The sequence below is a fragment of the Lepisosteus platostomus genome, chromosome 7 (genome assembly GCF_059453375.1).
Source record: "Lepisosteus platostomus isolate fLepPlt1 chromosome 7, fLepPlt1.hap1, whole genome shotgun sequence".
Classification (NCBI taxonomy): Eukaryota; Metazoa; Chordata; class Actinopteri; order Semionotiformes; family Lepisosteidae; genus Lepisosteus; species Lepisosteus platostomus.
This window is the reverse complement of record NC_142617.1, coordinates 61,734,261-61,746,131: the sequence shown is the minus strand read 5'-3', so window position 1 is coordinate 61,746,131 and position 11,871 is coordinate 61,734,261. Positions and strand designations below refer to the sequence as shown.

Below are 11,871 nucleotides of genomic sequence, written 5' to 3'. Positions count from 1 at the left end.
TGGCTAGGACAAAACAAATTGCATAAATTATAGAACTAGAAAGATGAAAAAAGAACGTACTGTGATATAGAGCAAGTTTATCAATAATAATATGTCGATGATACTACTAGTAATATAGAATATATTAATACGTTTTGTGTTATTAGACCTGTATATCTTTTAGCCATCTGAAAAAGCTTATTACAGGCCTATTAACGAAAACATTCTGTTTCTGAAAATACTGTCTGAAATGCAGCTTCTACTGCAATATAATTGGTTACCAGGAATGTACACTTGCTGATCTAAATTTTAATATGATCTGTTAACATAATGATAACGTAACTGTATATTTAAATAAATGGAACTCTTTACAATTTGAAATGAAATAGCTGACGTTAAAGACAAACCGTACTATCAATGTAGCAGTTATGTATTGCTAGAAATGTCATTTGATCGCTCCAGTTAGTGTGCTGTTGGTGGTAATGTAGCGTGCCAGTTGAAACGTTGTTTTCCTGCAAGTTTGTGTAATTGTTTTCATTGTATTATTTATGAAGCTAAAGTATTGTGATATTGGTATTACATTTATTTTCCATAGTTCTTATATATGGGAAATTGTCGACCAGCTCCTTCGTGCAGTGTATAATATCGTAAACCAGTAACAATAATGCAGTGTTTTAAAACAATGTTAATTCTTTCAATAAATTTTTAAAAGCGAATATGTCTCTATAACAAAAATACGTTGTATACTTTTTTGTTCACAGGTCTTTAGTTCCAAAGTATATTTTTCCTCGGGTTTAAAAAAAAACAGTTGAAGGACAGGAAAACAGTTAAAGAAAACATAATAAAATGAGTCGAATTAAGAGTTTTCAGATGCTTCAACCTTTATAATTAATGCAAAATCTCAGACTCACACTTTGTATATTTAAAAAGGTCTAGATTCTGCAATATCAAAGAGATGCCACAGTAGGCAGTCGATGGTTTTAGGCTTTTTTCACCAATTTTGAGTTTTGCATTGTTCTAGCGCACTCTAGTGAGAAAGACTTAAAATGCACCACCACTCCAAACTCATAAAAATAACTCGTAAAATAAGGGAAAAAAACACGTATTTTTCTCAAAGATTTTTCTCAAAAACGGAAAATCTCATTCTTTCCACATTAAGATAATGCATTTACCAGATAAATTAATGCCACGACACTCTTCCCTGTATATCTGACAAAAGTCTGCTTCTTTAATAATGGAAAAACAGCCCACAGATAAAATGTCAAGATGTTTTATTACCAACACAACAAATTATGAAGGTAAGACTTTTTACACATTTTTTTTTCTTTGGCATGTTTCTTTATTTTTTCCATCGAAACATGATTTGCTGTTTTTTAAAAATAAAAACACAAGTAAATAACCCTAATACAGAGGCATGTCGGATTATAAATGAAGACATTGGAATATGCTCTGCAGCAAGTTGCGAGAAATACACTTCTTGGCGTTATTTGTCTTGCACTTGTTGAGATAGAGTACAATAAAGGCAAGTCTTGATATTGGCCTAATTTGAGGTGCACAGCCTGGGGTTTGGATTAATCGTCCCCTCCACACAGGCTCAACAGGGCCCTCTGGTAATCTCCCTTGGTGTGCTCCTGGGGGAGGGGGAAGAGACACACGATATTTTAGGATTACTCCGAAAAAAAAGAATGACAAAAATATTTACTTCCTTATTCAAACTTTTCTCAGTACTTCATTTTCTTTCTTGTGTTTCCAGTAATTTCATCACATTCCGTATGATTAAACATTCTGTATTCAGCAATTTCATATGCTAAACTAGGTACTTTGTTTTGTTCATGGCAACTGTATTACACTTGGGAATGATTGTGAGGTATTAATTCACATGATAGAAAAAAAAGTTCATTTAATTGATGATGATACCAACATTTATAGGTTCTAGTACATGAACTGTGCTAGAGGATCTACTGCTGTAGAGTCACTTGGAACCACAATATTAGCATAGTGGTGGCTCAGTGGCTCAGGATCTGCGCCTGTGGTTGGAAGGTTGCTGGTTCAAATCCCACGTCCGGCAGGGAAATCCTACTCCGTTGGGCCCCTGAGCAAGGCCCTTAACCCTAACTGCTCCAGGGGCGCCGTATAAATGGCCGACCCTGTGCTCTGAAAGTGTTCTCTCCCTGTCTGTGTGTCTCATGGAGAGCAAGCTGGGGTACATGAAAAAGACAAATTCCTAATGCAAGAAATTGTATATGGCTAATGAAATAAAGTGATCTCTCTTAAAGTGATATTACACCAAAAAAAAAATTAGGAGTAATCTTGCTCAGGGTAGCCCCAGGTCAGCAGTAGAGCTGGGGCATCACTCTGGAGTCTTACAGTAACAAAACCCCCCTTTTAACAGGTGAGCTAACTTTCACCACTTGATAAGCCAAGACATTGGGTTGCATACATACAGTGGTCAATCAGACATTTAAGTCATAGGTTCTATTCCAAAATATTGGTTCCTGGCAGACGTGGCACTTACAGCAATGGTCTGATAGAGGGATTTGCTGTACTGCTTCTTGAATTCCGCTCTGATCTTCATCAAGTCAACCTCGCAGCGGGACAGCATGATCCTGGTCAGCACCTTCTCCTTGGCGCCCTTGCTCTGAAATTAGCAGTGTAGGTGGGTAAGGAATACACTGCTGCCTTATGTAAATGATTCAAATGTCTTTTGTTATCAAAAGCATTTTCTGTTGATTTAATACAGTCTCCAGTTTAAATGATGGCAATGTTACAGGTCTTACAGGTTCTGTGAAACTGAGCATGGAGGACGTTTCTTGGATATATCAAAGAAAACAGATCAACTCGAGTCTGTTGCCTGCTGTCTGGAGCTCCTTATTACAATTGAATGTAATAACAATTTCATTTGGGAAAACAAATCTGGTAAGTAAATGAGCATTATAAATAGAAAAAAATCTTCTTAGGAATGTAATAATAATAATTGCTTACACTTATATAGAGCTTTTCTGGACACTCCATTCAAAGCGCTTTACAGGTAATGGGGATCCCCTCCACCACCACCAGTGTGCAGCCCCACCTGGATGATGTGACGGCAGCCATGGTGCGCCAGAACACTCCCCACACACCAGCTCTCAGTGGGGAGGAGAGCAGAGTAATGAAGCCAGGTCATAGATGGGGATTATTAGGAAGCCATGATTGGTAAGGGCCAATGGGAAATTTGGCCAGGACGCCAGGGTAACACCCCTACTCTTTTTGAGAGACACCCTGGGATTTTTACTGATACAGAGAGTCAGGACCTCACTTTGAGGTCTCACCCAAATGACAGCATCTGTTTACAGTATAGTGTCCCCATCACTATACTGGGGCATTAGGACCCACATGGACCTCAGGGTGAGCGCCCCCTGCTGGCCCCACTAACACCTCTTCCAGCAGCAACCTTAGTTTTTCCCAGGATGTCACCCATCCAGGTACAGACCAGGCTCACACCTGCTGAGCTTCAGTGGGCTGCCAGTTGTGAGTTGCAGAGTGATATGGCTGCTGGCTGTGAATGTGAAACTTTTATATAAAAATAAACCATTTATACTATTTATTTGATATGGGTATTTTTCAGAATTACTATGGGGGAGTTTAAGCACAAGAATATCTGCCAAGCTGCTGCCGAAGCAGGGGTGGCAATATTCTCATTTTAAACAATTAATAATCTGGTCTTGAACATGTAGACAGAGAAATGCAAGCTTACATTGGAAGATGCTGGAATTTGTTACGTTAAAAAAAGTGGAGATTAGGATTTGGCTAGGAAACCTAAACCCATATTGTGACCCTGTTTTTCACTTTTTGTTCAGCACTGTAAATGGATGCTAATTGCTGTGGAAACAAGGGAGTCTCTTCCACAACAGGGTGGCAGCACTGAACAGGCAAACAGCAAGGAAACAAGAGACATGCAGCTGCTTAATGTTACAAATTTACCTTCATGGCATCTTGGAGTCTGTTAGCAAAATATAACTGTTTGTTTTCAAAGCACTGAACTGCAGGAAGAGAGAGAGAGAGAAGCATATTTAAATAACCTGCTTTTTTCATATTTTCTTTGGCAGTTACCCTTGTACTCCATAAAGTGTTCCTAGTTAGGAGGGCGCCTCTGGTTCTTAGGCACCTATCCACGATTTCTTTGGGGGCATCCCTTGAAATCAAATGTTGTTTTTCTCAAAACAGCTTGCAATTATGTTTAATAAGAAATGAATCAACTGTTAGTAGAGTACAAATGGGATCCCAAGAAGGCAAAATGCCCCTGAGCCTTGCAATCAGCTCATTCTGCAATTCTGAAGAGTTAGAGTGCTTTCACTGTGAAACAATCTTAAAGTCACCCTTTACAAAGCGTGAGAACACACTGCTGCAAGGAGAGTACAGAATGCAACAATAATTCACAGGTTCTGGAGACAGACATGTATGAAGTTGCATGTGACAGGCTACTGTACATTAATAAGTTAGTAATTTATCCAAGGGGATAAACTCAATGATTTCACCATACCAAAAACTTATTAGACTGTACAGTTAATGTGCTGTTTATAATGTTTACATATTCACATCTTCAGAATGTTTTCTATCACAAGGAAATCACAGTAAAATTACTAAAATACTACAGTCTTTGTTAAAGCAGTGTAATTTCATTGACTGAATTATTTGACTCTATTTGACTAATACGTTTTAGGACATTGGGATACCCATGCCTCTGTACACACAGTTCAATATATACTGTAAGCACTGTTCATGTTAGTGAGTTTAACAATTTGGGAAAAGTTTTATTCCTGCTTTCTTCATACCCCATTTTTAAACTCTTATCACTGTTAAAAATCATATATAACATAATATACCCAGTGTGAGGAACGATTTTTCCAGGTCTCCCTTCACTTCCTTCCGGATGCTTTCCTGCATGTCGTAAGGGCTGTAGCTCTTGTACCTTTCAAAGACTAGAAAGTGAAACAGACTGTAATAAAATTTCCGAAGTGGCATTTTGGTCCATTGAAGGTATTCCAATGCTGCTCAACTTCTCTCAGTACTTCTGCACCGACTAACGCAACCTCTGGTGTGACAGTAATTCAAGACTCGCCTTTATTTAGCGGGAAGTAAATAGCCAAACCCGAGCTCCCCACAGGAGCATGGGCACACTTCAGACTTGTAGCACTGCACTGTGACAGGAAGGGTATGCCCTCTGCCTGCTTGAACAGTCCTACCTGAATATCAGTCGTGGAAGTGGAAATCGGCACCTCCACTTTCAGGTCCATCATGGTAATGTATGAGTGCAAGTCTCAAAGCTGCAGTCTAAAGGGCTCAACCTATAGCTTAGCCAGAATTGCTGACTCAGTGAAACACAAGAGAACCCCAATCTTTTCCAAGTTTACTCAATGACAATGACTGCGCACGTACAGTTCCCACCATTATCATACTTGTAAAATATCACATGAAACTACATTCCATCTTATAAAACTCAAGAAATGAACCCTTTTAAATGGCACGAAGAGACTGACTGGAAGCTTATTTTGGTGCCTGGAGGTTTCCACACCCAACCCGGAGCTCGGTTATATTTATCAGTAATGGTGTACCTTTCTGAAGGTGGGGAACGCTCCTTTCAGACATAATGGATATCCATGTGGCAACGTCTGTTCCCTTCCTTTTAACTCCAGCCTCATAGAGGGCCTGGGTGCAAGAAATTAGTCATTAATCCTAACAGTCCATCCTTGATGTTTAATAGGGATCAATGGGGATAGAGAACAATATAATAGAGAAAAATGAAGAAACAAGCATTAAAAATGCAATGTTTAATGTTTAATGCAATGCAGTATTTAAGTTTGGGGATAATTTGTGTGAGTGATCATCCTACAGAAACACAACAATCAAAAACAATTAACATATGGATGTTTCTAATGCTTGCAGGTAGAAAATAACATCTTAAAAATGTCTTGATTCTACTGGGTATGATCATAAAAGTGTTATAATATTATCATATATAACTCAAGACTAAACATTGTAATAGAAGTGTTTGGTCTTTTAATAATTGTCGAGATACACTGTAGTAGCACAGACTTGTCTTACTTACTCTGGCATCCTGATCAATTTTCTCATAGTCCACAACACTGGTGGGCGGTTCTCTTATTGTCTACAGAATGTGGGAGAGAGACATTAAAGTGACATGAGACAGAAACAGTAAAACACACAAAAGACGAAGATGGGGGACTCTTTTGTCTAGCCAACACAAGCCAGGGCCTTTCCATTCCCTTTAGAGATGAAACTCCCTCACCTTCACCAGGGCCAAGAGCAGTTTTCCAAAATTCCCAGAGGTGTCTCCAGCCACGTCCTTCTCCAGGTCTTTCTTGTAGACTGCGGGGAAAACACACATGGAACGTTTTGTTCCTGGAGACAGCCTTTGTCCTTCACAAGAAGGTTATTTTCAGAATGTGGGCTTGTGACTTACATTCCTTGTAGACCTTCTTGATCTCTGCTAGCTCTTCACTGCTGCGAGAGCAGACTATCTCAATCAGGCTTTCCTCATCGGTTCCTAAACCCTGCAGAGCAGAGAAAATTCCTAGTTAGTTTGGAGTCCTTAGTCCTGAGAATTTAGTCCTTTTGCGGAGTGCATGATTTTTATGTCTCCTGAATTTGATGAAGATGTATCATGAGCTATTTGATGAAAGATTATGGAGATGTTAATATTCCTTTCTGATGTATATTGTTACCAGAATTGTTTAATTATAATAATTCGAATTATGATAATGGTTATTTTGGTGTCTTAGAGCCATCAACTGATGACTGTATCTGCATTCCATAAGAGGACTATTACTCCCGGAAATACCCAAAAGTAAATGGATATATTTGATAATATTAATCTCAAGTAATTACCAAATATGAATAGAAATTCTATTTTATATTCAACAAAATATATACATCAGTTCTGTATGAACTATTATTAAGTAATACAGTTTGTGAAATAAATGAAAGGTCCCTTTTAAAACAGCAGAGGGCAGCAAAGATTTATCATTTTCTGCAGATTCCACATCATAAATTGTGCTGTTTTGTACCTTGAATACATGTATTTGTAATTCATTCAGTCATCTGACAGAGACCTTAGGCACGCCTCTGATTCATATTAATCAGAACATCAAAATATACAAAAATTTAGATTTACAGTGTCTAACGGGGTTTGAGAGTTTGCCATTTACAAGGCAAGTGTAATTTACACGGCGTTTATTCAGAGATTGCTTTGGCAGCATACATTACTCACCTTCATGGAGGCTTTCAATTCGGAGGCGTCGTACTGTGATGTGCTCTTCATCAGCCCCAGTATCACTGTCTCCAGGGACCCAGACAGGGCACCTTTCAGAGCAGTGATCATATCCTGGAGACATGAGCGCTTGTTACTGCCTCATCCTAATAGACACGGTAGTGACAGAGCAACGAGACATGACTGCTGATTCTAGGATTGTTCACACAATCTTTGCTCCATTTATAATACTTCTCTCACAAAGGGTACTTTTAGGGTGCCACAATATTCCTACAGTATATGGGAGCTTATCATTTCTTAGCTAGTTTCACTGTAACTAATATTCCCTGTAAGGATATGGAAGGAATGGCAGTGGCGCTTTTCCATTTGGTCAGATGTAGCACCAAAATGAATCTGTGCATCAGCCTGTTCAGCCCTGCTCCCTGCTTACCTTCTTGGCTCGCCTCTCGTAAGCAAAGGCAATGTCCCTCCTTTGCAAGTAGCTGCGCTTGGTCAAAATGTCAATAATGGTCTGCTCATCCACGCCTGAAAGAAGAGCAAAAGAGAAATATGATCTCACAAAAAGCCATACTGAATGGAATCTTCCAAAATTCCACCAGCAATTATAATTGAAACCCATTAACCATGTACTACAGCACACTGCCACTATTTTAGCACAATGTAAATGAATTAAGAAAGAAAAGATGGAATGTTTCTAAGGCATTAAGATGCACTTGTGTCATAGGTTCTAAGGTTAACACAGGTTAAAATGTATTTTTAATGTGACTTTGCCACATTTCTCTCCTAACAACATTGGTATTTCGATGTGAAGCGGTTTTTTATAATTTCTCTAACACTGGCAGTCTCTTTCTCTGGCTGCACAGACATTCATGTGACTCTCAGCTACACCACGTTATGACAAAAATCCAAATTACAACACTCCAATACTGTACTTCTGATTACAAAAAAACTGTAACTACTTTCACACTTTATTTGTGCCCTGTAATGTTTTATTCCTGCTCTGCTATTGCTCTTGTGAAGCTTGGTAAAAAATCACTATCTGATTTTTTTATTTTTTTACCACAAGGCCTGTGGTCATGGTGTAGAACACGCCATGGTCTGAATCATCCTGCTGTTGGGCTGCTGCCCAGGGAACTGTTGTATCCTTGTGGTTAGGGCTGCATGTACAAATGCAGTGTCTCATGGTGACTCAGAAATGCCTGCACCACATTAATGCATTTCATTTTTACATCCTGAAACAGCCTTCTCTCCATAAATTCCCACATCTTTCCATTCCCAACTTAGGATTTAAGTGAAAATTTCGAATCAAGGTTAGAATTGGAGTGCCAGAATTCATTCATGGAAGTCTGGCCCAGGAGCAGTACAGTTTTAAAGAACTCTTAGCCCTGGTGATAGAAGGGAACTACTGTATCTCTCAAAGCATGAGGGTTAGAGTTACACTGCTTCAAATGACTAACTGTGTGGTCTACATTTTGTCTCCAGACAAATTTTTATCTTCCAGCACTAGGCCTGTATCTCAAGACACCGTTTCTGAATGAATGTTATAAACCTGTAAGATTTAGGAACTGTGATAATGAGGACAGTACGTTTTTTTTTAATAAATAAAATTATGTCGTCATAAGGTACCAGTATTCCTTCTAACCTTTTGTTTTGATAGCGGTTTCTATTCTGGCAGCATCCTTGTCAGCATCAAAGTCAGCGACTGGCACCACAGTAGGGCTTGTGGGTTCCGAAGACTGCAGGTGTAAAAACCAAGGTGAGGAGATATTCAGGGTAACTTTTAAATATTTTTGCTCAAGTGCAGTGTTTGCCTGCCCAACTGTTTCTAATTCCAGAAAAACTCCAGATAATTTTCCCAAATTGAGATTAAATAGTAAAACCTCTAAATTACACATAACTGCCATCCCCCATCTGCACGTCTGTCCTAATTCTGATTGCAAGGCATGTATTTAATTATATATTATTATTATACATATATCGAGTATCAGATTTCCACCATAATGAAGTTGCAGATCTAAGCCCGACCACTAAAGGCTGCACTGGATGAGTGACGCCTGTACAAAATGCTGCTTCGTAATACTATGTGACATGTACAAATAAAAATGTTTGAACATTCACATACACTGTAAATCACCATTCTTCAGATGTTCATCTTGTACCAGGCCACAGATGCACATCTTAATTCCTTATTTTTACATTTGTATCTCAAAGCTCTTAACAGATTAGTCTATTATATAATATTTATACAACCTGTGGAATATATAAACACTATATATTTGCACTGGGGGGATATGTTTCAAATCAAACTCACAGCTTTGTTGTCTGATTACTGTGCGATCTTGTTTGTGAATGCAATAGAAAAAATCCATTACAGGTTGTACTTATGTTTAATAGCAGCATTCACTTTATTTTATATATTTGTATTTACTTTTCACTATTCACAGTGAATTCTAGATACTCATTAACTGTTGGTCATTAATAATTACTCTATTACGGTTACTAAATCTCATTGTAAAGTGTTACTAACTTTTTAATTTGTATAACGGACATTCTTTATGAATAGTTTTTTTCCTATCTAAAGCTCTAATCAAATAATAAGTCAATTTGTTCACTTAAAGCACCAGAGGGTTTAAATTCATTCTCAATTGGGACACAACAGGGACTACTTACCCCACCAAAATTGAGAGTGAGTTGTCCCAGGAACTCGGACACCAAAGCCATGTTTGTGCTACTGCAAAAGACACCAAATAAAATCCCCTGGGTTATGGAAAAATGGCTGCCTTATAAAAAAGCAATAATGCATGACAGCTGAAAAATGTGAAGTTTCCTAGCTTGACAACTTTAAATTCCTGCTGTTGACTTCTACCCATTGTGCAACAGCTTAACTTTAGAAGCCAAAAAAATCCAAGGGTCACCATATTTTCAGTTGTGCTGTTAAGAGTACTTTCTCCTTTCTCCCATCTGAGTTTTTAAAACCCAATATAGTGCCTTGAAGCACCAGTACCTATACACATTTTTTTATCATCCAAATGAATTGAATCAACCAGTTATGTTAAAGCAGAACAGAAACACAAACTTGAAACAAATTTCCTAACCTTTTATGTCTACAGTTTTTAAACTCAAAGAGCCTCAACAATTTAGATTTTAAAAGATAGTTCAAATGCCATTTTGGTAAATGTTTCAATATAAACAATGAATGTGCCACGTGGCACATTCATTGGGGATGGCTTTTTTCACATCTAGTGGTTATCAGAGGCAGTGGAAGGCTCAGTGTGGACATGTTTGAGCAGAACTCCTGTGTGAGTAAACTGCCGCTGATTTCTAAATTGCTCAGTGAATATGCATGCTTAGCAACCAACAGCTTAGCAACTGATGTTTACACTATACCAGCGTCACTGCACAAAAAGTTTTTTTGCATTACGGATGAATCACACACACCCTGGTGCAAATGGGTGCTGTTAATGCTTAGAACTTGTTAACTTGCACGCTGAAAAACAGTATGAGTTCTGAATAAAGGCTGTGAAAACAAAATTGGATTCTGGATGGAAAAAATAATAAAAACCACAAAATTAAATCCCTCTGACAATGTTGAGATTGATGGCCAGACAATAAATTGAGAGTGAATGATAGCTGAATTTGATTAATGGTGTATCACGCTTTCTGGTGATTCCATGATGGGGTTCCATCTTGGATATTCTTGCTCAGACACTCCTTGATACACCCTTAAAATGGCAACGCCCTGAGGTCTCTGCAGCGTCCTGTGCATGTGAGCACTTACTGAACGAAAGCCTTCCTCTCTCAGAGAGCACATTTAAGCTTCCCTTCATATAAAGAACAAATTTTCCACACATCAGATTTAGCTAGTACTGTAATCATAGTCTTTAACCTACAAAGAATTAAAACATACTGCAAAGGAACTTAGTTTGCTTTGCAAACTAGTCTGTAAAGCAAAGAAAAAAAAATACAATGAGTTGTAGAGCTCATTTGAAATCAAAGTTACCCAAGATATATTTTTTGGAGAAGAACAAATCAGCAAAATTAATAGCATAAGGTTCAACTTAGTTTAGGTTCCAAGGTACTTTTTAGATTAAACTTTAAAGATAAAAATGAACTCTACTATCACTAGTTTGTGATACAAAACTCCTTCTCAGAGTAATGTTTTTTTAAAAAAAACAAAAAACAAAAGAAACATGCCTAAAGGTAGCACCAAAGGAAAAAAGACTAATAAATTCTACTTTTTATATCCTAAATTTAGCCACACAATGTAATTACAGAATTTCATAAACAATACTTTTCCAAGTTGGTTCGTGTGTTTTGGAGCCTTGTGTGGCTCAGATAAGACTCTCAAAAACAATTAGTAACGTATGATAATGCATCAAGCTTTTGTTTGTTAATTCAGCTGTGCAGAATGAGGCCTTACCTCCGTGTGTCTGCCTGTGCTGCTCAAAGAATAGCTCCAGCTATGAAAGCTGTACTGGGTGTGGCGTTTAAATACCAGAGGCTGAAAGCTCATTCAGTTTCCTCCCACCTCCTGCCACAGCCCACTCAGTCGAACAGCAGCTCCTCCAATCCTACACAGCTATTTAAGCCTCATGGTCAAACTTCACACAAAAAAAATGCCAGTG

The 11,871-nt window shown here is 38.2% G+C and overlaps 1 protein-coding gene across 1 annotated transcript; it reads right to left on the bottom strand.

The window, feature by feature from the left end:
- Positions 1-1,233: 1,233 nt before the first annotated feature.
- On the bottom strand, positions 1,234-11,815 carry anxa2a (annexin A2a). The gene is made up of 13 exons (XM_088641599.1): positions 11,667-11,815; positions 9,917-9,977; positions 8,889-8,982; positions 7,677-7,771; positions 7,247-7,360; positions 6,440-6,530; positions 6,266-6,345; positions 6,065-6,124; positions 5,571-5,664; positions 4,842-4,937; positions 3,940-3,998; positions 2,495-2,617; positions 1,234-1,610 (listed from the first exon to the last, which is right to left on the bottom strand). The coding sequence occupies exons 2-13, from the start codon at positions 9,965-9,967 to the stop codon at positions 1,551-1,553; spliced, it is 1,017 nt and encodes a 338-aa protein (XP_088497725.1). The 5' UTR covers positions 9,968-9,977; positions 11,667-11,815; the 3' UTR covers positions 1,234-1,550.
- Between the last annotated feature and the right edge of the window lie 56 nt (positions 11,816-11,871).

Coding starts and splice junctions, on each gene's coding strand:
- anxa2a (XM_088641599.1), bottom strand. CDS start 9,967: ATGGCTTTGGTGTCCGAGTTCCTGGGACAACTCACTCTCAATTTTGGT. Junction 5,665..6,064: donor AAATTGATCAGGATGCCAGA/GTAAGTAAGACA, acceptor TCTTGCACCCAG/GCCCTCTATGAGGCTGGAGT. Junction 2,618..3,939: donor GACTCCAAGATGCCATGAAG/GTAAATTTGTAA, acceptor TGCTAATTTCAG/AGCAAGGGCGCCAAGGAGAA.